At 34.7% G+C, this 15855-nt stretch overlaps 3 protein-coding genes across 4 annotated transcripts; all 3 read left to right on the top strand.

Annotated features, from left to right (window-relative positions):
- Positions 1-1935: 1935 nt before the first annotated feature.
- On the top strand, positions 1936-10365 carry Sap130 (Sin3A-associated protein 130). Of its 2 annotated transcripts, none has more exons than XM_089698344.1 (12): positions 1936-2388; positions 2541-2874; positions 3071-3214; positions 3450-3638; positions 4209-4351; positions 6331-6475; positions 7074-7188; positions 7313-7819; positions 8080-8171; positions 8907-9094; positions 9622-9744; positions 9973-10365. In XM_089698344.1, the coding sequence occupies exons 1-12, from the start codon at positions 2140-2142 to the stop codon at positions 10123-10125; spliced, it is 2382 nt and encodes a 793-aa protein (XP_089554470.1). In that variant the 5' UTR covers positions 1936-2139; the 3' UTR covers positions 10126-10365. The 2 variants fall into 2 exon arrangements, with proteins under 2 accessions (XP_089554470.1, XP_089554469.1); XM_089698343.1 differs by having other exon boundaries at positions 6328-6475.
- Positions 10366-12412: 2047 nt separating this feature from the next.
- mRpS23 (mitochondrial ribosomal protein S23) lies at positions 12413-15400 on the top strand. Its single transcript, XM_089698339.1, has 3 exons — positions 12413-12608; positions 14115-14279; positions 15070-15400. Exons 1-3 carry the CDS (start codon positions 12565-12567, stop codon positions 15326-15328), a joined length of 468 nt encoding a protein of 155 aa, XP_089554465.1. The 5' UTR covers positions 12413-12564; the 3' UTR covers positions 15329-15400.
- Positions 12618-13663, top strand: LOC149486663 (uncharacterized). The gene is made up of 3 exons (XM_089698341.1): positions 12618-13092; positions 13171-13371; positions 13464-13663. Exons 1-3 carry the CDS (start codon positions 12824-12826, stop codon positions 13627-13629), a joined length of 636 nt encoding a protein of 211 aa, XP_089554467.1. The 5' UTR covers positions 12618-12823; the 3' UTR covers positions 13630-13663.
- Positions 15401-15855: the final 455 nt, after the last annotated feature.

The following is a 15855-nucleotide window of genomic DNA, read 5'->3' as shown; positions in this document are numbered from 1 at the left end:
TTAAAATGCAAACTGCATATTCTGGCATGTTGATAAATTTTACCCTTGATAGGCACTATGGACAGCCATTTATTTCTTTTTATTTCATTTTTGGAAAGCTGAAATACGTTAAACAAAAAAATATTAGGTTAAAAAGTATAAATTTCAATGTAAAAAAGAACAAACCACAATATGTGAGTGCAATACCGATGTCGTGTGTTGTTTCATTACTAGTATAAAAAAATTTAAAATGGTGTTCTAAATGTTCATCATAATATTGTTTAGCAATATATTATCGTCGCTATCCGTAAAAACCCATCATCATGGTTACCTTACTTGTTAAATTTGTTTGTTGAAAACTTGTTGAAAAATGATGAAAGTATTAGGAAAAGAACTTATTTAACATGATTGCTTAGTAAAATGATGATAAATTTGACGATTTATGCCATTAAAATGATTCTAAACAGGTAAATGCATGAGTATTGAGGAATATTGTAAATAACGTAAATATACACTTGCCTGTGAAATTATAGGCCAGAATTTGGTGTCCAAAAACTTCTGCAATTTTTCACAATGCAATACATTATTAATATTCGGAAAATATTTATTAAATACGCAACAATATTAACTTAAATATTCGAAGCGACGCAATTTTTTTGACACTTATGTCATATTGTCAAAGTGAGAGTTGCTACAATTTTATTATGGTAACTACCCATAATCAGGGAATATCGCTTTTTAATAATTGGTTCAGATACTTATTTTATTTAGCATAAATAATAATTGTCTGATCCAACAATGCTTCTGAATGACGTTGTTGGCAATTTATCAACAAACTCATGTACAAAAACTAACCTTTTGCACAGAATATTACAGCATACATAGTAGCCTTGGGAAAACTTCGTATTAACAGTGGCAATACCAAGTTAGGTGTGAAAGTGATAGAAAACAACAATTTTCTTGTTACACGTCAAATGTTCATACCGAAATCTCCAGTGTATAGATATAAGCTTCTTGATTACACCTAACGAGTACAGACTACAGTGGCGAGTCAGTGTCCTCGGCCGAGTGCTCGGTTGGTATAAACACTTCAACGAGTGCTCGGCCGAGAAGAGTGGCGAGACAGTCACTAGAATCCCAATTTGTTTACTCGGCCGAGTACCCACTCGCTATCCCGCTCGGCAGGTATAAACACGCACTCGTCGCGTCACTCGGCCACTCGCCACTCGTTCGTTTCGTCATTGTATTTTTTCAAAGAATTATTATTTTTATTTATTATTTCTAATAAATCCCACAATTCGTTAATAATATCTGGTAACAGCCGATTTAAAACCCGTTTAAATTCTTTTTTTTTTCTATCCATTGCAGACGTCCGCGTCGTGATCAAAACTGAACTGACTCGCCACTAGTGAAATACGTGTAAACACCCACTCGGTTCGGCAACTGTCTCGGCCGAGAGCGTATTTACTGACTCGCCACTGTACTCGTTAGGTGTAATCAGCGCATTTCTCTTCAATCTTCATACCACAGCTACATTGTGCCCACTGCCCACACTCCACATACTATAGTACTTAAACGCAATTAAGGAAAAAACAATTATTGTACATATATAATACATATATTTATGCAAGGGCGTTTTTTAAGCACGAAAGCACTTAGCATAATATTAATTGTGAAAGAAGTTTCATTTTCAAATTTACTGGAGCTTATTTAATACACTGTCCTCCCAAATACAATTTTATTTCATTCCAAAATAATTTATTTTGTTGTTTTTTTGTACACAATAATAAAAAGTATATTTTTAAATATAAATGTTTTAAAATAGACCCGGGTACAGCTGCAGTTAGTGTGTTCTTAGTTCAATTTTTAATTCAATTCAATTTTATTTTATGAATGACAGAGACAATTTTCTTTAAAATGAAAAAAATAATCTGACATTATTTATGTCAAAAAAAGTTTCATAGATACTAGAAGTCTATATCGCTACTGCGTTTGGAAAGTTCGAATATTATATTGTCAAATAATTGTTGAATTGTGTAAAGTCTAAATGTTAATTTATTAAATATTGAATCAATTTAGCTAAGGTTTTGTGATAAATACTTTGCATAATAACTATAAAATGCGTTAGTAAACTGGCATTTAAGTGTGTACTGTCCGAAAATGAGTAATAATCTAGAAAATGATCGTTCAATCACAACTGGTAAAATGTATCCAATCGACTTAGCTCCACAAAAAATTACGATAGTAAAGAGCATTTCTAATGCGGATGTTAAAATGGCTCATCTCATACCAGGCCAATCAAAGACATCTGGTTCAAATCAAATTATTACACATACAAACGCTGGATCCGTGGGTCTTATGCGTACAGCTACTGCAGCTCAAATTATATCCTCAGGCGTAGCTTCACAGGTATTTATTACATATTGCACATTGTATAACACATTGATCTATTCAATAATACTAAATAGAAAAAGCTTTGCATAAAAACTATCATTGCATTTTCTTGAAATAATTATTCATTTTTTATATCTATAACTGGATTTTGTTTTGCTTTATTGCAGGGAACTCAGATTGTATCACAAGGCAGTCAATTAATAGGACAAAATGCGCAAATTTTGACACAATCCCAACTTATATCAAGCAGTCAATTACTAAGTCCTGGTACTCAAATAATAAGTCAAGGAACGCAACTATCTGCACAAGTTTCCAATACCAATAATCATGGTAGTAATACTCAAGCAAGTGTCACATCAACGGTCAGTGGAAACCCAGTATTGAATGTGGGGGGCCAACTTGTCAGTGGTGCAGGAAATTTAGTTGTCAGTTCATCAGTGAGGACTCTTCCGCCCAGTGTGAGAGTTCTACCACCTATTCCGCATCATAACCCAAGACCAGGTATTTAAATAGTTTTCTGTAAAATAATTATCTTAGTTACGTATTGCTGTTTGTGTGAAAGAAAACCTAAACCAATTTTAACATGATATTATAGTATTTTAGTAAAAATAGTTTTATAAAATAATTACCTTACTCTCTCAGTTTCCCAGTATTTTAGTTAAAAGTTTCAATAAATAATACTTTCAATGTTTCTCAGTTCTCACAAGTGTTAACGTAAGCAGTGCTAGTGGAGTGCTGGTCAGCAAAGGGGTAACCAGTCATGTACCAAGAGGTCTGGCAGCTGGTGCCTCATTGGCTGTTCGCCCCGTGGCTGCATCAACACAGCCCAATGTTAGTCAAGGTAATGAAAACTGAAAAATGTTACAAATAGGCCAATATGATAATAATTTCATATTATCTAGGTGGCTGACAATATTTTCAACCATCTTGATCAAAGTGCTACATTTAAGTATGCAGAGAAATAACAATTAAAAGATCACGGTCTTTTCATATTATTTGCATTCTTTTTTTTAATATAAATAATTTGATGAGACATTTTTAAATTCAACCTGCCTATATTTATTATAATTTCAAAGGTAATAGTGCCTGGTCAGGAAGCAATCGAGGTCGCGGTGCCTTAGTGTACGGTTCGAGAGGCATGGGTCGTGGGGCTCCGCCGCGGCAACCGTCACCGGCGCCTTCGCCTTCCCACACTACAGCCACACAAATCTCACAGCCACCTCACTCGGCTATTGTCACTTTACCAAGCTCTACTGTTCTCACTTGTAAGTATATTATTTTTTTACTATTGTATCATAAATGAAAATTATTATAACATCACTTTTGGTTTAAAAGTTACATTATATTAAATTAAATCAAATGTGGAAAAAAAGTGACCTAATTTCTGTATTTCATTCACTAAAGATGTTGACATAGACACAAGATAAATTCTTATTACTATTTCATTATTTATCTATGCTATAAAATATTTGCTTCCATCTTGAAAACTACTGATATTAATTATCTTTACACTTATGAATTAAATAAAGCTACTAGACCTTGCCGCACGCAAGACCTTGAAATTATTGATAAAGAAACACACTGAAGATAATTTTTCATGTTGAATGTACACTGCTGCCGGGATTTTATTTATTTTATATTTTGTGAATTGTAAAATTTATAAATGAAAAATTGATTGTAGAAATTCAAAAATTAAAATTAAAATTATTAAAAATGTTGTTTCATGATTAGTGGAATATTTGCTGTTGTTTAATATAAAAAAAGAAAACATGTGGAAAAAAATGTGTCAATTTACAGTTCAGTTAATACTACTAATACTGAATATTTCTAATTAGCCAGTGGAGTAATATCAAGTACAGTGCGTGGCGGTGTGGTTGGTGTGGCGAGTGGTCCGTCAACTAGACCCAAAACACCAACGCCGCCCCCTGCGACGGCCAGACCATTGCCGCTTCTACAGAGAAACTATCAGCCTGCTAAGGTAACTATAAATATAAGTGCCGAAGAATAATAAAGTAATGTCTATTTAAACAAATCAATAATTCAGAATAGCTTAGTACTGTACATATTAATTTTAAATCTTATTCTTATATTTCACCCCATTTTAATGCATAGAAGGTTGTGTAATATTTTATTCTCAGATAATATTATATAATATGCAAATTTCCATCATTGCACAGATCTCTGTAGTCTGTTTAGCAGCATACAAATACCCCACGAGCGAACTTGACGTTTTCTATGACGCTTATTGATTATTTGATTCTTATTTTATTTAGAGTGCGGTAAGTTAATATGACACAAAAATAATACTATTAAAATTTAGGAAAAATTTTAATTTATTTACATTAAAAGTCAGTCAATAAATAAATAAATAATTTATTTCAGACACAGAGATCTACCTATATAAAAAACAATTTATGTTAGTCAAATTATTAAATTTAAAATTTATGTTAGTACCTATGCACATTACAATTATAATATATAGTCAAAAATGTTATAACAACATCGAAGGGACTACTCATATTGATTTGTAAAAACCGATAGTTGTAACAACCGGTGACAGGTATCAATAGGAAAGATAATATGTACATACATATATATTCATGTAGGAAATTAAACCACATTTTGTTTTCTTCAATACAAACGTATAATATAAAAGAACAATATCATTTTTCCATCATTTTTTTATGTATAAAATCTGTAATTTTAGTTTGTTTGAAACACTTCTGTCGTGCATACACATTTTGTAATTCACGTTGGATTTTAATCAGCGTATCGTTCATTTTCAAAAAAATCTTGTCGTAAAGGATTTGAATTTTCTCCCTTTCTTTCCAAATGGTTGAAATTGTCGAGTGTGATACACCATATTCTTTTGCCAGGTCTTTGTTTGGAATTCCTTTCTCTAGCTTTGAAATAATACGCGATTTTTCTGCGATATTGATTTGTTTTCTTTTTTTGCGACATGTTACAATTTTCACAGTTAACTCAACAATATGTTTTGGTGCGCCTTGTGTAACGATAAGTAAGAAACTGACTTATGAGATATGACGAAGCGGGCCTTGAGGCTACGGCATGCATGTGCTTTGTTTCTAAGAATTACAAAAGACCCTAAACTTTGTTTACTTTAACAATCATAGCCATTGACTATTATACTGTGCCAGATGTGGATACAATTATCTACCTATTCAAATTGTTTGCAATACAGCTGAGCGGGTCGTTCTACAGATATAATTCTCCGAAAACATTAACCAAATGTGGTCGCTTAATACGGTATGTCGTAGTAAACAATGTCGTAAAAACCAATGTTTTCGATAAGGCGGTCATATAACATTCAGCCAGGACCTTTGATTTTGGTCATTTTAACCGGTTATTCTAAACGATGTCGCCATAAACGGTTTTGACTGTAGCAATATAAGTCGAAAATTATTATATATCTTACATATAATAAATCTGTAGAAGGGTCAATTCTGTACATTGAAAATATTGAAAAAATAAATAGCAGGGGGTGTTACTGGATCGATACCAAACCCAAATATGTGATTAAAAAAATTTTTGTCTGTCTGTCTGTCTGTCTGTATGTGAAGACATCACGTGAAAACTAATGGTTCGATTTCGATGAAACTTGGTATAATTATACCTACCTTATTATCCTGGGCGTAAAATAAGATACTTTTTATCCTGAAAAAAATACGAAGAAAAAAAAAATTTTTCAGTTTTATCCATAGACGTTGTTCTGTAGAACAGCGAACACACGTTGGGTATTATTATAGGCCTAGCCGTATTTGAGTCCAATATATATTTATAAGATGTTATTATCAGAGTTACTCAAAATGGAGAAATAAACCATCCACGCGAAGACCGAAATCCGCGCGGACGGAGTCGCGGGCGGAAGCTAGTAAACAATATAAGCCAAACATGAGTCTAGATAGTGTGTTTATAAGAACGTTACTCGTGAAGCAGGTGGTAGGCGTGGCGGGCGTGGGCGTCCGCGGCGTGGGCAACAGCGCGCCGCCGCAGCTGTACTACGAGGTGCCGCGCGCACAGCACCCGCACGCGCACCCGCCGCGACCGCTGACGCCGTTCGCGCATGCGCACACCACGCAAGGTATATATCACACTAGCTGTTAGTAGTAGCACAGAACACATAATAGTAGCTAAACGCTACAGAACGGACACTCTCCGCCTCCCGCAAAAATTAAACTTGCCTCACCCCGCGCGATCGAGATTAAAATGGGCCACATTTTTCTGCAAGGACGATACGCAACGAAGATTGACAACATTAATCAAATTGACTTAAAGTAATTTTATTATTTTGAATTTGTGATTATCGTTTTTCGTAGAAAATGGTTAGATATTGTGCTGTGTACGGATGTATTTCATCCGAAAAACGCGATTTTTTTTTACGCTAGTCACAAATGTGCCAACCATAAAGCGTTAACACACACATTTGCAGTCTCTACAGTGTGACTGTCAAAACAATAATTTTGTATGGAGTGTTCAGGGTGTGGTAGTAGTGCGTGTACATGTAATTCTGCAAAATTGGCTACATTACCGCTAAGTATGTATGTATGAAAGAGTAACAAACACACATCCATATTTCGTTCTTACAAATTTTAAATTTTATAATTTGGATTATTTGTAGAAACGCTTAAAATACTGGATTATTCTATTAGTTTTTATTGTTGTGATTGGTTTGTTATTAGCCAATGCAGTGAATACCGTCCAGACGTCGCCCGAAGTGCGACAAACTACAGCAACTATCTCCAGCACACCAGTTCTGCCCAGGCCCTCAATACTTAGAAAACGAGAAGTTGATGGGTGAGTTTATACAATAGAGATTTTTAAACAATTTTTAATCAACTTTTTTTATCCATTTGGTTTGCATGCCTTTTTTTATTCTTCAAGAGCTTAATTAATTTTTTTATATCCTCTTAATTACCAGATCACCGTCAAAGAACCAATCAAGCAGTATTTCAACAATATCAACGGTGGGCAACATTGGCAACGTGAGTCTCAGTTCCGGCAACATAGCCAGCCTGAGCAACAGCAGTTCGAACACGTTGAGCGGCATAGCGACACTTAGCAGTATTAGCAATATCGGCGGCGTCGTCCACGTGGGCAGCGTGAACAACATTAGCGGCGTGAACTTGAACACAGTGAGCATAACTAACGCGATCGGCCGCGCCAACGTGATCGGCGGCCTCGACACGAACATGGGCGTGGTGACCGTGAACAATGTGAACAGCGTGAACAGCGTGAACAGTGTGAACAGTGCGCGGAACAGTGTGTACGCGGGGAGCACGGGGTGGGAGGACGTGACGTCGATGGGCGCGGGGCCGGGTAGCGGGTCTACCACCATGTCGGCGGCGTCCTCGCCCGCGCCCGACCTGGAGCCCGAGCCGCCGAGACACGCCGACGTGTCGCCCAGGAAGAAGCCAAGGAAACAGATGTGAGTGTGAACTTTAATACAAAAAAAAAACACAAAAATCTTTATTGTTACTTAATTTGTAGATAGTACAATGCACTAATCTCCACACTAGGATTCCCCGTCTTGTGGAGAATAGTAATGATGTAATGATACATTTCTTAATACTTTTCATTTATCTAGTGAAGAAGGAAGTATGTATTAGGAAAAATTAATCTTTACGTGGTTATAAAAGTATAATGTTATAATAATAATAAAATATAATATTCATTTTATTTTTATAGGCTAAGCAGTGAAGTGAGACAGTGTGAGTTTCCTCCTGAAGAAAAACCACCAACACCACCTCCAGCTCCTCCGGTTAACCCAGTTCCTAAACGTAAGTACATTAAATATTTACTTCTTTGTAAATATAATTATAATGATATAATTATAAAATATAATTGTAATATAAAGGGTATAAATAAATAAATATAATTAATTTCATAATTTGTGCCATATACTGTTAACTTTTAAAACAAAACAAATTCACATGTTATTTTAATTTATTGCATTACATTACTTTGATTTTCTTCACATAGATATAAGTTGTTATGTACTATTTCTTGATATCATCATTATCCCTTGCCTTATTTACCCTAAGTGGGTTCGACACATCATTCACTATCCCACCTCACATTTCATTTATGCTCATTGCTCATCATATATTCCACAATGTATTCATATAACCTGCCCTACATCTACATTAATATCCAAAATCATCTTGCTAAACATTCCGAATCTCAAAATGGCACTGAAACAATTGTTCTTCTACTATGTATTAAGAATAATGTTACAAAAAAAAGACGGGTTGCACTCCGGAAGTGCCGGCAGAAGTGAAAACTTGATTATTAACGTTAAGCATGTTTGATATTTTCTAATGGTATCCGTCTTACGCTTTTTCGATCAGGTCACGTGTCCTGACGCGAGTTTAAGATTTTATACCCATTACAGAAAAAGTGCTCAACGCCGCTAAAGAAGTTTTTACTTCAATAAGTCTTGGTCGCTCGAATAAACGAATGAAAAAAATAGTTTATTAGAAAAAAACATAATATGACGTATACACACTGCGCAGGCCCGTCGCTCAGCTCGACGTACGTGTGCGGCTGGCGCAGCACGGCGCTGCACTTCACGCGGCCGGCGGACGTGCGGCGGCGCGAGGCGCGCGCGCGCGACATCGTTGCCATAGCGACGCAGAAACACGTGCTCGTCTCCGCGGAGGGCTGGAAGGTGCACCACCTCACTGCGCAGATGGACGACCTGGTGTGTGCTTTGTGGTTCATTTCATTAAGGGCTAATTTTTCAATCCTTGGTTAAAACTTATTCGTCGAATAATGTATAAAACTACCATTTTAAAAACGTATTCTAATTGCCCGCATTTGACAGTTTACGTGACATTTTAATATTATTGTGTAATACTTTATTGGACGGATAAGTTTTATCCAAGCATTGAAAAATCGGCCCTTACTCGTAAACAAACTTAGCATGATATATATTGACGTAATGTAATTAAACTCGATTTGACAAACTTATCAGAACTGGGCTGTGGCCATAGATCATGTCTAAGATTTTTTTTTATCATTCTACTATAATTACTAATAATACATTCTTAGAAACTGGTAAAAGGGTGCTGCGCCCTTTTTATCGCTATTATCAAATCTCAAAGTTTTAAAACATTGAAACCTTTACAATAATATTATGGCAGCATTGGCATATATATTTAGTAATTACATGTTAATGTCATATTAATAATCAAATAAAAAAATATAACACTTTATAATTGAACACAGGTATCACTAGAAGCCGATGTAGGGGACCAATTGGAGAATGTTCTCCGTGCGCTGGAGACAGCGTCAGGCCGGACTCACAACGCTCTGAAACCGCTCTCACATTCCCTGCTTGAACTTATTAAGGTAAATTATTTATTAACACCTTTTCTCAATCATATAATATGTAAATGGTTAGACTGGTTAATCATAAGGTGGCGTCGAAATTCGAAACTCTAATCAAATAAATTTCAAGACCAGAGTACTATTATAAATTAGCTTGGAGGATATAATATAAAATATGCCTTAATTTTGCATTGCTTTAGAATTAAAACATTGTTAGGAATAAATTTGAACGAACCCATATTTTTACAGGGGAACATACAGAGAAGTAAAATAGTATGTGAAGGAATTCAAGAAGCAAGAGAAGATATTCTCCGCGTTTTCAAGCACAGGAACTTCGTGTCCGACATTCTCACGCGGCAAGCTGACAAGAGATGTTTTAGAAAACACCGCTCACAATCATAGCATACAACCCCCGCCAGTAAAAATAAGTGCAGCAAGAGAGTTAAAAAAATGTGTCTGCAATAAATAAACTATGACTTAATGAGTTTTAGAATGATCTGATATATCGGACTTGTAAATAATGTAAAAATGTTACATGATATGAAATGACTAATTTGCTAAAGTTTATTCTATGATTTGAGTGCTTTGAATTGTTTTGTGATGTCCTAATTTTATTTTTAAGAATAAAATTGTCTTAATTATCAGTGTTTTGTTCTTACTTTTTAAAAGTTTCCCATCATGTCTGTTTCGATAAAATCTAAAATTTAGTAGAGCTGACGTTAATTTAAAAAACAATAATGAAAAAGTGGTGGCATGACAAACCTGATTATATCAGGATTTTTTTTTTTTTTTTTGTTTTTTTTTTTTGTGGTGTCTCTCAATGTTAGCCAGAAGGGCTTCTACATTTTAACGCGGACGCGGGGGTGAACTGAAGGTTCACCCTGGTAGCGACATGCACAAGGGCGTCCCCCCTTGACGGGGACCACGAACCTCGGCTTGAGCTGTCGCTTGAGTGGAGGAGGCCAGAAGGGCCCTAATCGGACGGGGATATCAGGAAAAAAGGGTCCGCCTAAAGCAAAGGGGGCGCAAAGTAAGGACTTAGAACATTTTTGATCCAAAGCACAGATCCAAAGCATGGACGAATATAATTTAAAATAGGTTATATTTGTCTATGATCCAAATTCCAAAGTGAAATTTTTTTTTGCGCGTCGACGGAGCCCCGCTCCGCGGGGCTCCTATTTCTGTGTAGTTTTTTTTTTTTAAGAAACCTAACCTAACCTAACCTAATGAAAACCATCAATCTTTGAGGGCGAATATCTCGGCCATTTTTGATTTTAGAGAAAAGTTGTTCATATATAACATGCATAAATTAGCGTAATCTTCACGATAAAACAATAATAAATAGGTGTTATAATGACACCAACTCCATCAAAAATTTTATAAGTCCTGCGCCCCCTTTGCTTTAGTCCAACCGGTGGGGGGCATGGAAGTATATTAACCTATTACTCTCCTCTATGAAGTATATATTACTTCGTAGTGGTAGGTAAAAGCAAACACCACAATACACAATGGCGTATGATGGGCGGTGGGCCATGACTTAAAACCTTTTATGTCAAGTAGTGGTCAGTAGGTACTAAAATCACTATATTGCAATGGTGAATTGGAATGGGCCATTGTTTGAACAGCACAGGCAACGCTACATTACGATTCCTTTGATGTGTGGCCGATAAAACGGCAACACCCCTATTGCGCGCAGCATCTGAAAATTGTACGCCACGATATACCATTACCCCCTGTAAGCAATGGTGATTGTCTGAAATGGGCCAGCATATGCCATTGTTTACTGGGGCTTTGGGGGCTACAGCTACACAGTACACACCATTGATTTATCTATGGTGACACTGACCACTGTCATAGACAATATTATAACCATAATGTGTCCTTGGTCTTGGAGCTTGGTGTGTCCGAGGGTGTGTCCCGAGGGTTTTGACTTTTGACTGATCATATTACTTGCTCTGTGGACTGATCACGTGATCAAAGTACTGCGAGTACCTTACCTCGAAAACGCCAGTGCTCACAGTAGAATATGGCGGCGATTTATGACGTCATATATTTCTCTAGGGTACTGCGGCAGTATACTGGCAGTCCATAGCGGAACGAATTTTTCTACAGTGATAGCACTGTGCAGTGGTTGCAGTGCATATCGGGGCTGTTTTCCAATTACAGAGCATAATGCGACTCAGTGCCGCACAATGCCGAATTATGCTGATGCTTAATTGGAACGTGAAACGCACCCGCTAAGTTCAGTGTTGAAAAAAAAAATATTCATAGAGTTAGCAATAACCTCATTAATGTGTAAATAAAGTGGTATACATAATAATTGGTTGAAAAATATTTACGGTTATTTTAAGTAATTTGGATTTTGATTATTTCATAAACATTTTTTTCAATGTTTGTACCTTCATCCATGCTTATATTTATTTTTTTAACACAATTTGAATTAACTTTGATTATTTCGAAAAAACTACAATGAAACGAAAGCTTTAAAATTTTTTCCAACCATTAATAATTACTAACGATAAATCGATTGCACGCATCAATTCACGCGCATTACTTTTTCTAGTGCTCGATTGTGCGAAGCGTTGCTGTAGTTGGAACATTCAACGTTAAGCATTATGCCGCATAATGCGCTCTAGTGCTGTAATTGGAAAACGGGGCGGAAGACACCCCAGTGTGTGTCTCTTGCGGTCTTGCCAGTTGTCATTGTCATTTGTCAATCATCTGATAGAAATATAACCTAATTGTTATTTTAAAAAAGGATGATAAAACTTTAATTTGAAACATACATATCCAGAATTTAATATTATAATATCAATTAAACCAGGCTAGTGCTACTTGAAAATGGCCACAAGCAGACTGGAAAGAATCGGTACTATATTTACCAGGTAAACAAACTTTGTAAAAGAAAAAAAAAATCAAGACTAAATTCGATTTTTTTAAACGTAGAATAATAAAATAAAAATAGGCGGGAATCCTAAATTTTATTCGCGGTTGTTTGTCGTGTTATTTAATCTTTCGTTAGATAATAGCAGTTGGAGGCTTTTGCGTTTATTGTTTATAACCTTTTATTACTTTATTTATTAATTAAGGATTCATTAAAATGACAAGCGTTAAAAAGAATATTAAATCTAAGTTTGTACCAGACGATATAAGTGATTTTTTAAATAAGTCACAATTTTTGAAAGACTCACCTAAAAATAAAAAGCCCCAAAAGCGCCAAAAGATTGATCAAGGTGATGAAAATGTGCCAAATATTCTGGAATATAATGCTCAAAATTCCAAGAAAAAGAAAATTCACCAAGAAACTGAAGTTTGTGGTGAATCTAGACAAAAAATACTCAATATAATGAATTGCCAACTAGAGGCAAGGTAAGCTTTTTCAAATATTTTATATCTATCTCAATAGTTTAAAGAGTTATCATAATTCTTTGTTACTGTAATTTTCAGAAAAAAAATTAATGAAAATCTTCAAAAAAATTTAAATGAAGTGATAAACCACTTAGAAAATGATTATAATGTTTTAAAAGAAAATGAACAGAAATTAGAGCACCTGACTACCTCATTTATGAAATGTATGCAACAAGCAAATGCAGCTCATAAACAAAAATTGAAAGCATTTAAGGAAATTCAGATGACTTTTAAAAAAGAGTATGTACAAGTAAAAGGTGGATTCTAAAAAAGTATTTAGGTATCTAAAAATTAATTTCGTAATAATTCAATATCATTTGGTTAATTTTTAGATGTGATGATTTAGAAGCAGAACACAAATCTGAATTGGCACAGTTGGCCGAAGAATTAGAAGAAGACATCAATAAGTTAAAGCAAAAGCTTATATCTGAAACAAAAAGAAATGGATGGGAAACTTTGCGTAGATCTTTCTTTCAAGCAATGCAGAATGATTTTTAGTTTAATTTTTAATGAATAAAGTTCTTGGCTAATAGTTTTTTTTTATTCTTTTTTTCTAACATGCGATGCATTTTTTAAATGTATCATGGTTTTTAACTGTAGAACTAGCTCAACATCAGTTCAATATATAGGTATGTTAACAATATAATGTTATATTTTGATATGATCCCTTTTTCATAAGAGAAACGATTTTGGAAATTGTGTACTTGAAATTCCATAGTAATAGCTTTATCTTACAAAATATTTATAATATCCTAGTCATTAAGAACTGAAGATAAAATTATGAACTACCTGACCAGCACATAATTATATCCTCTATTAAGAATTGAATGAGTCTATCCTTTGCCTTTGGCAAATAAAAATAAGTTAAATATACAATAAAATCCTTTTAAAATCAATGTAAGATCTAGTGTGTCTTAATTTATTTGCTATAATAACTGTGGAAAAATGTAATACTTATAAGTAATATTTTTTTTTTATTACAGAGTTGAAGGACTCTTATCACGCGGTGCTATGAAACCTGATGATCGTCCAATATGGTTCGACGTATACCGCGCTTTTCCGCCTTTAATTGAACCTAAATTTGCAAGACCGAAGTCTGAAAAACAACCTATTAAACAAATTCTATACAAAGAAGATGTTGTTAGAGTGTGAGTAAACAATTAGTTTTGATAATAAACACAAATGTTTAAAACAGTTTTAATAAAATAATAGCATAAATGCTAAAAAGTGTTTGAACTCTCAAAAAAAAATAACGACCTTTTTCAAAAATTATTTCACATTTAGCCATCATTTAGCAATGATTTTTTAAAGTAATAGATACGCTATAAGCTCTCAAAACAAACAGAAAATTTGTGCTGTTATTAACCATACCTATTCATAGACTAAGGTGAAATACTTAGATACTAGATAGCATCATAAATCATTATTGAAACAGTAAGAACGAAAGAGATAGGTTACCAACTAAGTGTAAGCCCAATGTCACTTATTGACCAATCACAGCACTGCATTCATATCACAACATCGTCCAGCGTCCTTTTCATACTAGTCAAAACCACTATTTACTTTCTCTTTCGCCGACTGGGGTAAGAGATCCTAATTAGGATCTCTTCGCGTCTTCACATCGCGCGCCCTGGTATAGTTGTCGGCACGTAACTTGACCACTTTTTAACGTAGTGGGGGAAGCTTGCGAAATGGACTAAAACTTGATGTGCAAACTACCCCCACCACGCTAATTTTTTGCCAAGAAGTTTGCCGGGCGCTATAACGTATCTATTCATGCTATTACTTTAAAAAAAATATTGACCTTAAGATATTGATGCACGTATGAGTAGGATTCTCTCATTCAAAGTAGGATACACTTATTATGAAGAGTATAAGTTGAATATTACATATAAATAATATATTCCATTATTATATCAATAATTATTACACACTTAGGAAATTCCATACAAAAGGACATGGCATAGGAAGCAATATGCTCAGTCCCTATGGAGAAACCCAAACAAAGAAGTTATTACAAAAATATGAACAACTGCAAAAGGAGGGCATACCAGAAGAAGAAATCATCGAAAAATCGGTTGCTTCAGTCATAAATGAACGAAATGCAGAATCGGTTAAAATAGATACAATAAATCCCGCATCTGTGACTGGACAAGTTTTATCAGAAGCTAATATAAAGAACATATTTAAAGAATAGAGAATTAACTGATGATAGGTAGTTAACTATATTGTTTATATAGTTAAACAAAATAAATGATATGAGTTTTAAGTTTTGTTTCATTTTAGACCTAAGAAGTAAATTAAGGTACCTACCTAAGTAATAGGTCTACATATTTCTTTCGATTCCTACTCATTTTCTCGATTTTCTTCGTTAGGTATCATTCAAATGGAAACTAAATGAAGAATCCTAGTCCTACTATCCTACCTGAACCGATAACAATGAAATTTAGCTCACATATAGAGGGTAACTTGGATTAACACATAGGTTAGGTTTTATCCCGGTAATATCACGGGAGCGGGAACTATGCGGGTTTTTCTTTGAAAACGCGGGCGGAAAGCTAGTTTTCAAATATACCAATAACCACTAAAAGGCATGTTCTGTTCTATAAAACAGAATGCAACCAAAAGTGCATTTGAAAAATTACGTAGTACGTTACGTAATTTACATAGTTATGTATTCTATGTCTATATTAATGTCTGGTATGTAAATGGATTGTGAGAGTC

Source organism: Colias philodice, chromosome 8 (genome assembly GCF_061535455.1).
Source record: "Colias philodice isolate Cphi_HAF_F1 chromosome 8, ilColPhil1 Martin Lab GWU primary, whole genome shotgun sequence".
NCBI lineage: Eukaryota > Metazoa > Arthropoda > Insecta > Lepidoptera > Pieridae > Colias > Colias philodice.
This window is presented reverse-complemented; position numbering and strand designations above follow the sequence as displayed.